The sequence below is a fragment of the Plecotus auritus genome, assembly GCF_963455305.1.
Source record: "Plecotus auritus genome assembly, chromosome: 7".
Lineage (NCBI taxonomy): Eukaryota > Metazoa > Chordata > Mammalia > Chiroptera > Vespertilionidae > Plecotus > Plecotus auritus.
The window spans coordinates 23,939,505-23,950,171 of record NC_137774.1 but is presented as its reverse complement, the minus strand read 5'-3'; the positions used below and the strand labels follow the sequence as shown (position 1 = coordinate 23,950,171).

Genomic DNA, 10,667 nt, shown 5'->3' with positions numbered 1-10,667 from the left:
GCCTGTCCCGCACCTGCTGACAAGCCAACTGATGCCCTTGGCCCACAGGTAATGGCCAGACTCCTTGCTCAGCACTCAGAGCTCCAGGGATCCAGGCTTTTCAGCCCCATCTCACTCCTGCACTAAGTTCTGTGCTGTTCCCACAGCACTGCATGCTCTTTCTGGCCTCTGAGCCTTGCACATCTTGTCTTCTCTTCTGGCTGGCAAATTCTACTAATTTTCAAGACCCAACCCAAACGCATACCTGCTACCTAAGGTAATCCACACTCCAGAAGTGAGGCTCTAAATTCACCCACTTTCCACTCACCTGGAAGAAATTCTGAGAAACAACCACCCCTACCCACAAAGAAAAGGGAAGAACCGAAAGACACCCACAAAGCCAAGGTCAGTTGTTGAAATTTTTCTTTTTTAATTATCACACTGAAATCCACTTGGGAGGAAGGCCCTGGTATTGTGCTGCCAAGTCAGAGTGATGACTCCCACTGGACTGGAGAACTAGGTGGGGGAGGGGAGAGGAGAGAAGGGATGGTGAGGGCATTGGGGCAGGAAGAGGAGGAAGCTGGAGCCCTCCATAACCACTCAGATAAAAGGTGAGGAGTTCCCCCTGCCACCTTATCCCTGAGCAACAGAGGGTGGAGTGAAAGAAGATAGGGGGAAGACACCCTTCTGGCCAAGGTCCTGCCCCAAGTCAAAGGGAAGAGACCAAGGACAGCAAACAAAGGCCAAGGAGCCCAAGAAGGGGACCAAGAGTGAGTTAACAGGTAAAAGAATTAGGGACACCACCCCCTCTCCCCAGCCCACTTTTCACATTTGTGGTGGAAACAATTTGACTAGATAAAAAAGACCTCAAACATTTTCAAACCCCTGGCAGGGGTAGAGAGAGGAAGTGGAGTCCAGGAGTCCAGAGATGAACACCTACAATCCAAAGGCCAGCGCCAAGCCGTGAAGATTCAGAGGAGGAGGAGCTCCCCACACGAAACTAGGACATCTGCTCCGTGGGCCTCATCTGGATGTCTCCGATCTGAGAAGGCACAACGGCTTGAGGCAGTCAGGACACTGCCCACCCCCTTTAAGGCCTCTCTGCTCTCCTCCTCTGGGGATGGCTGGGCTTCTCCATGGGGTGGACAGCCAATGCCAGACTTACCTGGACATGTGGGGGGGTGCTGAGGACATAAATGACAGCCTGGGCCACATCTTCAGGTTTCAGACACTGAGCACCAGGGAAAAAGGGGATTAACATGAGGACAGAATGGATCCAAGTTCCCTCCCACCACTGAGGTCCTCTCCAGCATCCACATCCCACCCCAACCCTCTAGAGGGGTAACAGCCTGGCTAGAAGGACAGGTTCCCTTCCCTCTGCCTTCACTCAGAATGAGTGGCTTTGCCAAGCCCAGAGGGAGGCCCCACCTTTATGTGTTCATAGGTGGCAGCTGCCTTCTCAGGGTCCTTGTCATGAAGTTTGAAGGCGAACTGTGTCTCCACCAATCCTGGAGAGATGCACTGGGCCGACAAAGAGGGCCTGCTCAGGAGCTGAGCTTTGCCCAACCCCAACCCCAATCAGAGGCCAGGCTTTGAGTAGGTTGGAGAGAAAGGACGGACGCCACAGGGATGGCTGTCCCATGTCCAGCAGCCGCCTCCTGGCTCCAAGGCTGCCACTGGTGATGATCACAATGATATCTACCACTTACAGAGCCCTTACTAAAAGCCAGGTAAATGTTTGACAAAATGTTCTCTCTTTAAAAACCTGATAGATTATCATCTCTGTTTTATAAATGCGAAGACTGAGGCTTGGAGAGGTTGAGTAAGTTGCCCAAGGTCATTCAAGGGAAGAGCCAAGAGTCCTGGTTTCCTGCCACTGTGCACCTGGTTTCCCACAATCCCTTGCTTTCCCTCAGTCTCACCCCGCCAAGTTCCAGTCAGGCCAATCCCCTCCTACCTCAAAGTCAGTGAAACGGGACACTCAAGTATTGAGCAGGGCCATGCAAGTAGCAGCAGAGCCCAGGAGCTCTGTGCCCAATATGCTCGCAGGGGTTCTAAAGCAGCACACCCTGGACATGGGCTCCCTGGGCAGCATGTGTGGGGTGAAGAGGGCCTGTGCCTATCCCATCCCCACCAGGGCCAGGCCACACCCTCACCGTGGCTCGGATGTGGGTCTGGGCCTCCCGAAGCTCTTGCCTCAGTCCCTCTGTCAGTGCAGTGACGGCATACTTGGTAGCACTATAGAAATGGGCCACAGACTGGGGTACCACTCGGTGGCCAGACATGCTGGGTAAAGGGAGGGAAGGGGAAAGAAGACAGTGACGCTCCCAAGAGACCAGCAGTGCCCCCTGCTGTACCAGTCAATCCCACCACCTCAATGCTTCAGGGAAGCCTTCTAAAGGGGACCTCTGGAGGCCATCCTTGCGGCCCACTAATCTAGCTGTTATTCAAGCAGCTCCTGAAAACCCTACTCTTCTAGACGTCTTCCCTACACTGACCACAGAATCCCCTCTCTTGGTCATGCAGGCTGTCAAAAATCTCTTAATTTCATCTGCACATTCACTGATATGGTTCTATTGGGAGATCTCTGAGGGCAGAGGCCATGTCTCCCCGCTCAGAGTGGGGGCTCCCCAATGATACTGTGTAGTCTTTCTTTGTACCACAAGGTGAGGTTCATTCCAGGGCCTGAGGAATGGAGAACCTCAGTGCCAGGACAGCCCCTAGGCTTCCACTGCAAAGACAAGGACTGAGCCACCCATTCCAGCCGACAAGGGGCTGGCACTTGACATACACTATTCTTCCCCTCACCATAATCATGCCACTGGGTGTTAACGGAGTATTAAATCCCTACTTTACCAAAGAAACAGTTCCAAAGAGATCAAATGAGCTGCAGCAGATCGCCCAGCTTGGAGGGTGAGTGGTGATCTGTGCTCTAGCCCTCGGCCACCTGTCTCACCTGTTGATGTTAATGATGTGCCCATCATCCACATTCCGCTCCTTCATGGACTGGTAGGCTTCCCGCGTGCAGATGCTGAGGGCCAACACATTCACCTGCAGGCCAGGGAGGGCAATGGGATGTCTCTAGCTTGGGCCCATCTGAGCAGGTGATGGAGCCACAGAGAACCCCTGGGAAGCATTCCAAAACAGTGCCTAGGTCCTACCAGAGACCAACAACAGACCCAGGGCACTGTGCCTTAGAGGTCCCCCCCCCCCCCCCCCCGCCAAAGATGCCAGCCCCAGCTGACAGCAGAGGCAGCTTCTCTCCCTGGGTGACCCCCAAGTTCCTGCGAACAGGAATAGAAACCCCCAAACCCCACACATAACCCAGGAACCCTCTGTATCTTGGCTGTCTCCTCTCCAAACAGTAGAATCTGCCTCAGGGAACCATTTCCTTTTCTTCTCCAAATACCCTCTTCTCTGGGACACTGGCCCTGTTCCTGCTCTCTCCTAAACAGCCTCAAATTCTTCCTAAAATGGCTTTAAAAATCTCTCTCCTCCAACACCCCTTAGCCTCTCCCCACCTTACCCAGCTATTCTCTGCTCCTTTCCTGTCCCCTCCCTTGAGACTACTAGTAGAAAAGGTCTGATCCTCCTTCCTTTAACCTCTGTTCCATCTACAGAACTAGGCACAGAGTCTTAAGAGAGTGGGGTAACTTGTCATGGAAAGCAGGGGACCTCCCAAGGGGCTTCCTGCCTTCCTTGGCCCCTTTCTGCCCTCTCCTACTTGCTCTGGCAGAGGTGACACCAAATCTCCACCCTTCAAGGAACAGAGGCCTGAAGAAGTGTCTCTGCTCTAAAGCTCCTGCCCAGCCCCACCCCTAGCTTTACCCAGGAGGACAAGCAGAGATAAAGCTTTCAGCAGGTCCTCATGTCTCGCCTCTCCAGAAGAGACAGGACCAGCCGGGAAATTAGATGTTTGTCCTTATCAGGTGTCAGAGCCAGGCATCAGGACAGAACACCCTGAGTGTGAACCTGCCTCAGCATTCACAGCAGAAGGACACAGGAGGCTCTCAGCCCTGTTTCTGGTCCTCTTAGCAGTATGGGTTTGTGAGGCAGAGGACTCAGCTCCTGAGGACAGAAGGAGTAGGAGAAACAGATCCCTGGATGTCAGGGAAGTGAATCTCCTAGGTCAGTGGTCGGCAAACTCATTAGTCAACAGAGCGGCAAACCGCGGCTCGCGAGCCACGGTTTGCCGACCACTGTCCTAGGTCCAGGGGTTAGGGATGGGAGTGGAGAAGATGCCTCATAGGATGACCCTAATAGAATTACATAATTTTCAAGCTGGAAGGGGCCTTAGGGATTTAACATAAGTCCCTCACTTTATAGACGGGCAAGTTGAGATCCAAGTTGAGAGACCCATCTGTGCAGGTGAGGGCCACAACTCAGATTTCCCAGAAGGCTCTCTGTGAGGGCAAGGAGAGTGCTTCACTTTCACTGTTCATTGTTTCAGTAGTCATTGTTCATTTCCTGGCCCAAACACCTGTTAGGTGCTAAAGCTACTGTGAGCAGATATGAAAAGAATTGTGGGGGGCCCGGCCAGTGTTGCTCAGTGGTTGAACATCCACCCATGAACCAAAAGGTCACAGTTCGATTCGTGGTCAGGGCACATGCCCAGGTTGTGGGCTCGATCCCCAGTAGGGAGCATGCAGGAAGCAGCCAGTCAATGATTCTCTCTCATCACTGATGTTTCTATCTCTCTCTCCTTCTCCTTTCATCTCTCTGAAATCAATAAAAAATATATATATTTTTTAAAGAATTGTGAGGGGAAAGACACATTGCATTTACACACTGCTTTCAACTTCTCAAAATAATTTCATACCCAATATTGCCCCATAATACAGTCCATAAGTTGAAAACCCATGGCTGGGTTTGGACCACACTTAGTTTTAAAGCATTTTAAATTCATTTCCAACATGTATTGGAAGGTTTCATTCATTCAAAAAATATCTATTGATTGTTTCCAGGCTGAGGCTGTAAGAGAATAAAACACACAAAAATCCTTGCCCTCGTGGAAGTGAGGTTTCAGTGAATGGGAGGGACAGAGTGTCACATAAAAACCCAGGCTCCCTTCTCCTCTCAAAGCAATCATAAGATTTGGCCACACTGGGCCACACTGCCCTACAGCAGTGACACTGGACTTTAGAGTGGTTGCCCCTGTACATGGGCGTGTGCTTTCTCACTTACTACACACCCCACCTGACCTGCCTCACTCTCTTATTACCTACCTGGCCGCAGGGGACATTAGAGTTAGTGTCCCCAGATATTGATGGTATAAGTGTGTTCATCCCAATTAAATGTGACAAGACTGAAGCTCAGAAAGGGTAATTACCTGCCTGAAGCCACATAGTTGCTGGCAGGGCTGGTTAAGAACATTGTCTCCTGTCTCTTTGCTCCTTTCCTTCCCATAAGACCATGTTCCCAAGCACCCATAGTGCTGACATATGGGGACATTCAGTAAACAGCAGCTCTCTCCCCCACCGAGCTTTCTTCCAATAGAAGGAATCAGCCTAGACTTTAAGAACTATGCCCAGGGCCTCAAAGGAAAGAAGAATGGAAAAGACATGGCCATTCATCCACTCACTATCCCTCTGGTAGGGAAAGAAGAAAGGGGACAGTCAAGGTGCCCCAGGAAGGAACCCAAAGCTCCCTCTTGCTATTGCCCCATCCCGAGCAGTGCTCTGGCTCACCAACTCTGGGCTCCCCACCATCCTCCCAGCCCCCCACTCCAGGTCTGCAGCCCTTACATTGAACATGTCCTTCCAACCGCTGGTGCTGCCCGAGAGCAGGGTGTCAGGCCGGGCCAAGCCAGCATTGTTGATGCAGATGTCCACACCGCTGTGCTGAGAGCGTATAGCCGAGAACATAGAGAGGATGTCCTCTTCATTTGACAGGTCACATCTGTAGGGGATCAAAGTCCCGGGGTAGCCTGCACTCTTACATTCGGCAGCCAGCTCCTATGAAACCCAACAGGGATCTAACTGGGGTGAGCTGCTCACTCCCACACCTCCCCGGCCAGAGACAACCTCCCTCTGCTGTCACCGCTTATAGAACTCTCTCCTTTGGTGGCCACTTTTTGGTCACACTGATATTGGGACTGCCCATCCCCTAAGCTTGTCTTCTTTGGTCAAAGTCCAGGGGATGAGTGCGCTCCCCGAGTGAGAGGGGGGAAAGTTGAGATTACCAATGGAGTAACCTCACGGATAAACTGGAGTCTTCAATTCTAAGAAAGGGGCCAGGGACTGGGAATGGAGTGATTTTTCTTTTCTTCCTCTCCCTCAATAGAACACCTTCTCTGCTCCTGCATAAGATGCACCTCTCACCCCACCCCATACTTGCACCGGTTCCAACAGCCACTGAGCTGGTTCTGCCAGGGCTTCGATCTCTTCTCTCCCATCACCTCATCCAGAAGGGCTTATATCTGAACTATCACCCTCCCTCCACAAACTGCAGCCAGTGGCTCAGAGTTCTCACACGTATTTTTTCGATCGAGCCCATTTTCCAATCTTCCTTCGCCCTACATACAGGAAGGGTCAGGAAGTTAGGACAAATTCTTTCTCTGTCCCATGGTGCATAGTTTTCTCTGGAAACTATGAGGCAAGTCAGGTGACAGGTGACACTGGCACCCCCTGTGTACTGACAGGGCCCTCAACACTCTGAAGAGCCCTGAGGAAGGGAAAGACCTGAGAAAGCAGAGCCACTGAGATCCCTGTGAGGAAAGCTGACATTCAGAAACAGGGAGAAACAAGCCATGCGGCCTTGGAGGCCAGTGACTGGGCACCTGAGTCTCAGGAGGGTGACTATGTACCAGTACATGTGAGGGAGGGAGAAGACTAGGGGGTACGGGTGCCCTAGAGGAAAGCCAGCTTAGCCAACTGCCTTGGCCTGCAGCCTCCCTCCCCCCCCAAACCAAGCTGGGAATAAATGGCTGGATCAAGTGACCTAGGAAATTCTTTTCTGCTTTAACTTTCCAAGTTTAAAAGGTATAGTCGTCTGGGACTCAGAAGCCCTTCACCCAATTTTACGTACTCACAACCACCTCAGGAAACAGGGTTTCTCTCTGTAGGAGGCCAGAACTCAAGCTCTGTTTTACTATCACCAAGCCATCAATAAAAGCAGACTGTGGGCAAGATAACCTAGAATTCTCCCCACCTGGCAGTCTTCCTCCTCTAGACTCAAAGCCCTCACAGGAAAGCCAGAATAGAGGGACAGAATATATTTCTCCTTGTCCCTGCCCTCTCATTGCCCCACCAGTCCTCAGGGGGCTAAGTGATCCGCTTGGAGATTCCCTTGGGGTTCAGGGACTCCCTTTCCTGGTTAGTTTGGGGCAGGGCAGTAGGAAGAGAAGGCAAGAGTGGCTTTAGACTTAGGGAATCCACTGGTCTTATCCCTGGCCTAACCCTCTAGGTTCCAAGGCTCCTGAGCTCCAGGAGAAAGGGAGGGGCAGAGTGGGGCAATGTTGTAACCAGGTGACCTTGGGACTATCTAGGAGACTATAAAATATACCTTTGGGCAGCAGCAGGGGAGGGGACAGCCCTCCTTCCTGTACACCTTCTCCCTCTGCCCCCACCCAAGGCTTCCTTACCCTTTCCCTGCCCAGGGACACTGAGCAATGGTGGAGATAATGCCCTGCAGCTAAGCACTAGCGTGACCCCTGAGAGTGATCTTGCTGGGCAAATCCAGTGAACATGATGGAAATTTCTCCTCTTCTTCCCCCATGCTCCAACATGGCCAACTTCGTTTCATTTGTCTCTGAGCTCCTGCTGCTCACAACTCTGCTCCCAACCCCACTTTAAGAGGAAGCCAGAGTTCCATTTCCAGTGCTTTGTCCCCCTCAGGGCTCCCATGTTCAATGCCTATTTCACCTCCTCAGTCCTGCCTAGGACAGTCAAATTGGTATTCTATCTATGAATACCCCACTGTCATTCCTTTATGCCCATTGGGTAAGGGGTTAACCATCAGATTTGGGGTTGCGGGGGGCGGGGTGGGCGGGGGGGGGGGGCTAGCCCGTTTGTTTTTGTTTGTTTTCAGAAAAACCACTCGCACTTCAACCCCAACCTCAGACCCGGGTTTAAAAAAAAAAAATGATCATCATCATAACCTAGCTTCTGCTCATCTGGCTGACCAGCCACTTTCTTTGGCTTTGAGGGCTAAGTCTGGGGACCAGAGAAAGCAATCCAGAAGCCAACGTAGCCACTGAGTCCAGAATGCTTTCTTTCCTTCTCCCTGGCTGCCTCGCTAAGCCGGGGATCTCCGGTTCCCCTTTCCTCAGCCTACCTGAGCGGGCAGGTAGGAGAGAGGGAGAAAGATGCCAGAGATTTGGTACAGTGGGGTAGGGACTGTTCCTTAAAAGAGGGCATTTCAGAGGCCTGCCCTACTAGGCATCAACCTGTTCCTAAAGCCGTGGCAAAAGGCCCGGGGGTGGCAGGCAAGTGAGGATAGCGTCACAGCCCGACTCCGGCCACTCCCCCTCCCCCACCAGGACCCGAACCCGGCGAAAACGACGCCTCCCAGGGCACCCCGCTCCCCAGCCATGCCTTACCTCTATGTTGCCCACGGTGCGGGCACAACCCACCACCTTCAGTCCCTGCTGGACAAGGGCCCGGGCCACCGCCGCGCCGATGCCCCCCGAGGCGCCCGTCACGAGTGCGAGCCGGTCGCGCCACCGCTCCATGCTGCCCCGGGCCACCTCACTGCGCGAGCTGGGCACCTGGACGGCGGAACTCTGCCCCAGGTCGCAGGGGCTCGGCCGTTCCCCTACCGCCAAGGCAGCCACCGCCGCCCGGCCCCCGTCGGGGCCGCGCCTGGAACCGCCTCCAACCTGGCTGGCCTGCGGCCGGGACTCCACCCTCCTCTCCTCGACTGTCGGCCACATCCCGCCAGAGGGCGTAGCAGCCCGGCCGTCCCGCCCCCCGCGCCGCCGCGCGGACACGGCCCCGCCCCTTCCGGTCCCGCCTCGACCCCGGCGCTGGGAACTGTCTTTCCTATCGGTGAGGGCCTGCGCCGGAGGGTCTTGGGGTCTTGTGGTCCGGGTTCCCAGGTGCGCTCTTCGCCTTGGGGCAGGGAAACCGATGTGTAGCAGGAGTTTGCCCCAGGCCGGAAGATGCACGTACGTACCCTCGCCGCAAGCTCAGTAGCCCTTCCTTTTCCTGACCCAAGGCCAGGTAGAGAAATTAAGGGCACTTAAGGTGACTCCAACGCCCTACTAAACCAGCCGGTGGCTGATGGGAAGAATTCAGCCCAGAGCAGACTGGTAGTCTCAGTCATCAATACTAGATGACCTTGGGAGGGACTCTCAATCCTACTAACCAAGAAGTGATGGTTAAAAATGGAAACACCTCCAAGTACATATGTATTGGGGGATTCTATCCCAATGGACTGCTTCCAACTGCCCTAGACCTTCTCACTCTCATTGCAAATATATAAAAGATGAAATCAATAGCTAACATTTATTGGGCATTTACGGTGTGACATGCCCTTTTAAGCATTTTAAATATATTAATATGCAGAACAGCCCTAAGAGTACTTACTAATACCTTCATTTTTTAGATAACTAAACTTTTAAGACAGAAAGGGGTTAAAGCATGGTTTGGACCACAGAGGATGTGCTCCTAAAATGCTTTCACTCCATTCTCCCTTTTGTCTCTTCCTGGGTTGTTGGTTTTGCTACTTAGGATATATTTCATCAAAGCACTGAAAGTTGCCTCACTTCTGCATTCTTTTAAAAAATATATTTTTTAATTGACTTCAGAGAGAAAGGGAAACATCAATGCTGAGAGAGAACCATTGACTGGCTGCCTCCTTCACGCCCCCAAATGGGGATCAAGCCCACAACCCAGGCATGTGCCCTTGATTGAACTCGAACCAGGACCCTTCACTCCACAGGCTGACCCTCTATCCAACTGAGCCAAACCAGCTAGGGCCACTTCTGCATCCTTAATATAGCCATCCTTCCAAAGAAAAGATATATCCATATAACTACTGGAATCCCTCTAATGCAAGCAATGGAATAAGCAGTGATTGTGGCTAGCTTACTCATTCAACAAGCACTCATGTATTTGGCCAGAAGGGCAAAGATTAACACAAAACCAGCTCTTGCTTTTAGGGATCTCAAGAGGAAACTTGACTGCAACAGGTGGTAAAGGGATTGGGACCAAAGCCAAGGGCTGTGGGAGGCCCTTGGTCAATCTTTATGGATTCCAGGATAAAAGCAACAGGGTCAGAGAGGAATCATGACTCATTTTACCTCTGCCCCAATCCCTATACAACACTAAGATTTGAAAAGACAGCTCAAGAGGTGGATCAAAGAAATGCCACCAACTACAAAAATTAAATCTCATTAGGCTTCTGATGCTGCCCACTGAAATCTGATTAGAAATCTGATTAAGCAGTAGAAAGCCCATAAAATTCACTCCATCCCCATTGCACGGAGGTATTGACAGTCCCACCACCTGTCTGCTGCCCACCAAGTATTATCAACATGCAGACAACAAAGCTCTAAGCATATGTTTATTGAACTATTGACTCAACTTTTTAAATGGCAGCCAAATGCTACTCCTAGGGGAATCTCTCCTTCAGTATTCAGACAGCTTGTGAAAGCAGTAAACTAAAATGCCATAGTAACTTCATTGTTGAAAACCATATAAGAACATGCACTTACAAAGACCACAATGTGGTTAGCTCTCAGTGCA

At 51.9% G+C, this 10,667-nt stretch overlaps 1 protein-coding gene across 9 annotated transcripts; it reads right to left on the bottom strand.

Annotated features, from left to right (window-relative positions):
* Window positions 1–385: 385 nt before the first annotated feature.
* Window positions 386–8,875, bottom strand: DHRS11 (dehydrogenase/reductase 11). 9 transcript variants are annotated; one of them, XR_013961330.1, is made up of 8 exons: window positions 8,519–8,875; window positions 5,724–5,933; window positions 2,936–3,030; window positions 2,136–2,265; window positions 1,408–1,500; window positions 1,145–1,210; window positions 920–1,021; window positions 386–495 (listed from the first exon to the last, which is right to left on the bottom strand). XR_013961330.1 is itself a non-coding variant. In XM_080682757.1 (7 exons), exons 1-7 carry the CDS (start codon window positions 8,849–8,851, stop codon window positions 980–982), a joined length of 969 nt encoding a protein of 322 aa, XP_080538883.1. In that variant the 5' UTR covers window positions 8,852–8,855; the 3' UTR covers window positions 386–979. The 9 variants fall into 9 exon arrangements, 4 of the variants coding, with proteins under 4 accessions (XP_080538883.1, XP_080538884.1, XP_080538885.1 ...); XR_013961331.1 differs by having other exon boundaries at window positions 2,136–2,217; XR_013961332.1 differs by having other exon boundaries at window positions 846–1,021; window positions 8,519–8,855.
* Window positions 8,876–10,667: the final 1,792 nt, after the last annotated feature.

Coding starts and splice junctions, on each gene's coding strand:
- DHRS11 (XM_080682757.1), bottom strand. CDS start 8,851: ATGTGGCCGACAGTCGAGGAGAGGAGGGTGGAGTCCCGGCCGCAGGCC. Junction 3,031..5,723: donor GTTGGAAGGACATGTTCAAT/GTAAGGGCTGCA, acceptor CCTGGCCTGCAG/GTGAATGTGTTGGCCCTCAG. Junction 1,022..1,144: donor GCACCCCCCCACATGTCCAG/GTAAGTCTGGCA, acceptor GTGCCTTCTCAG/ATCGGAGACATCCAGATGAG.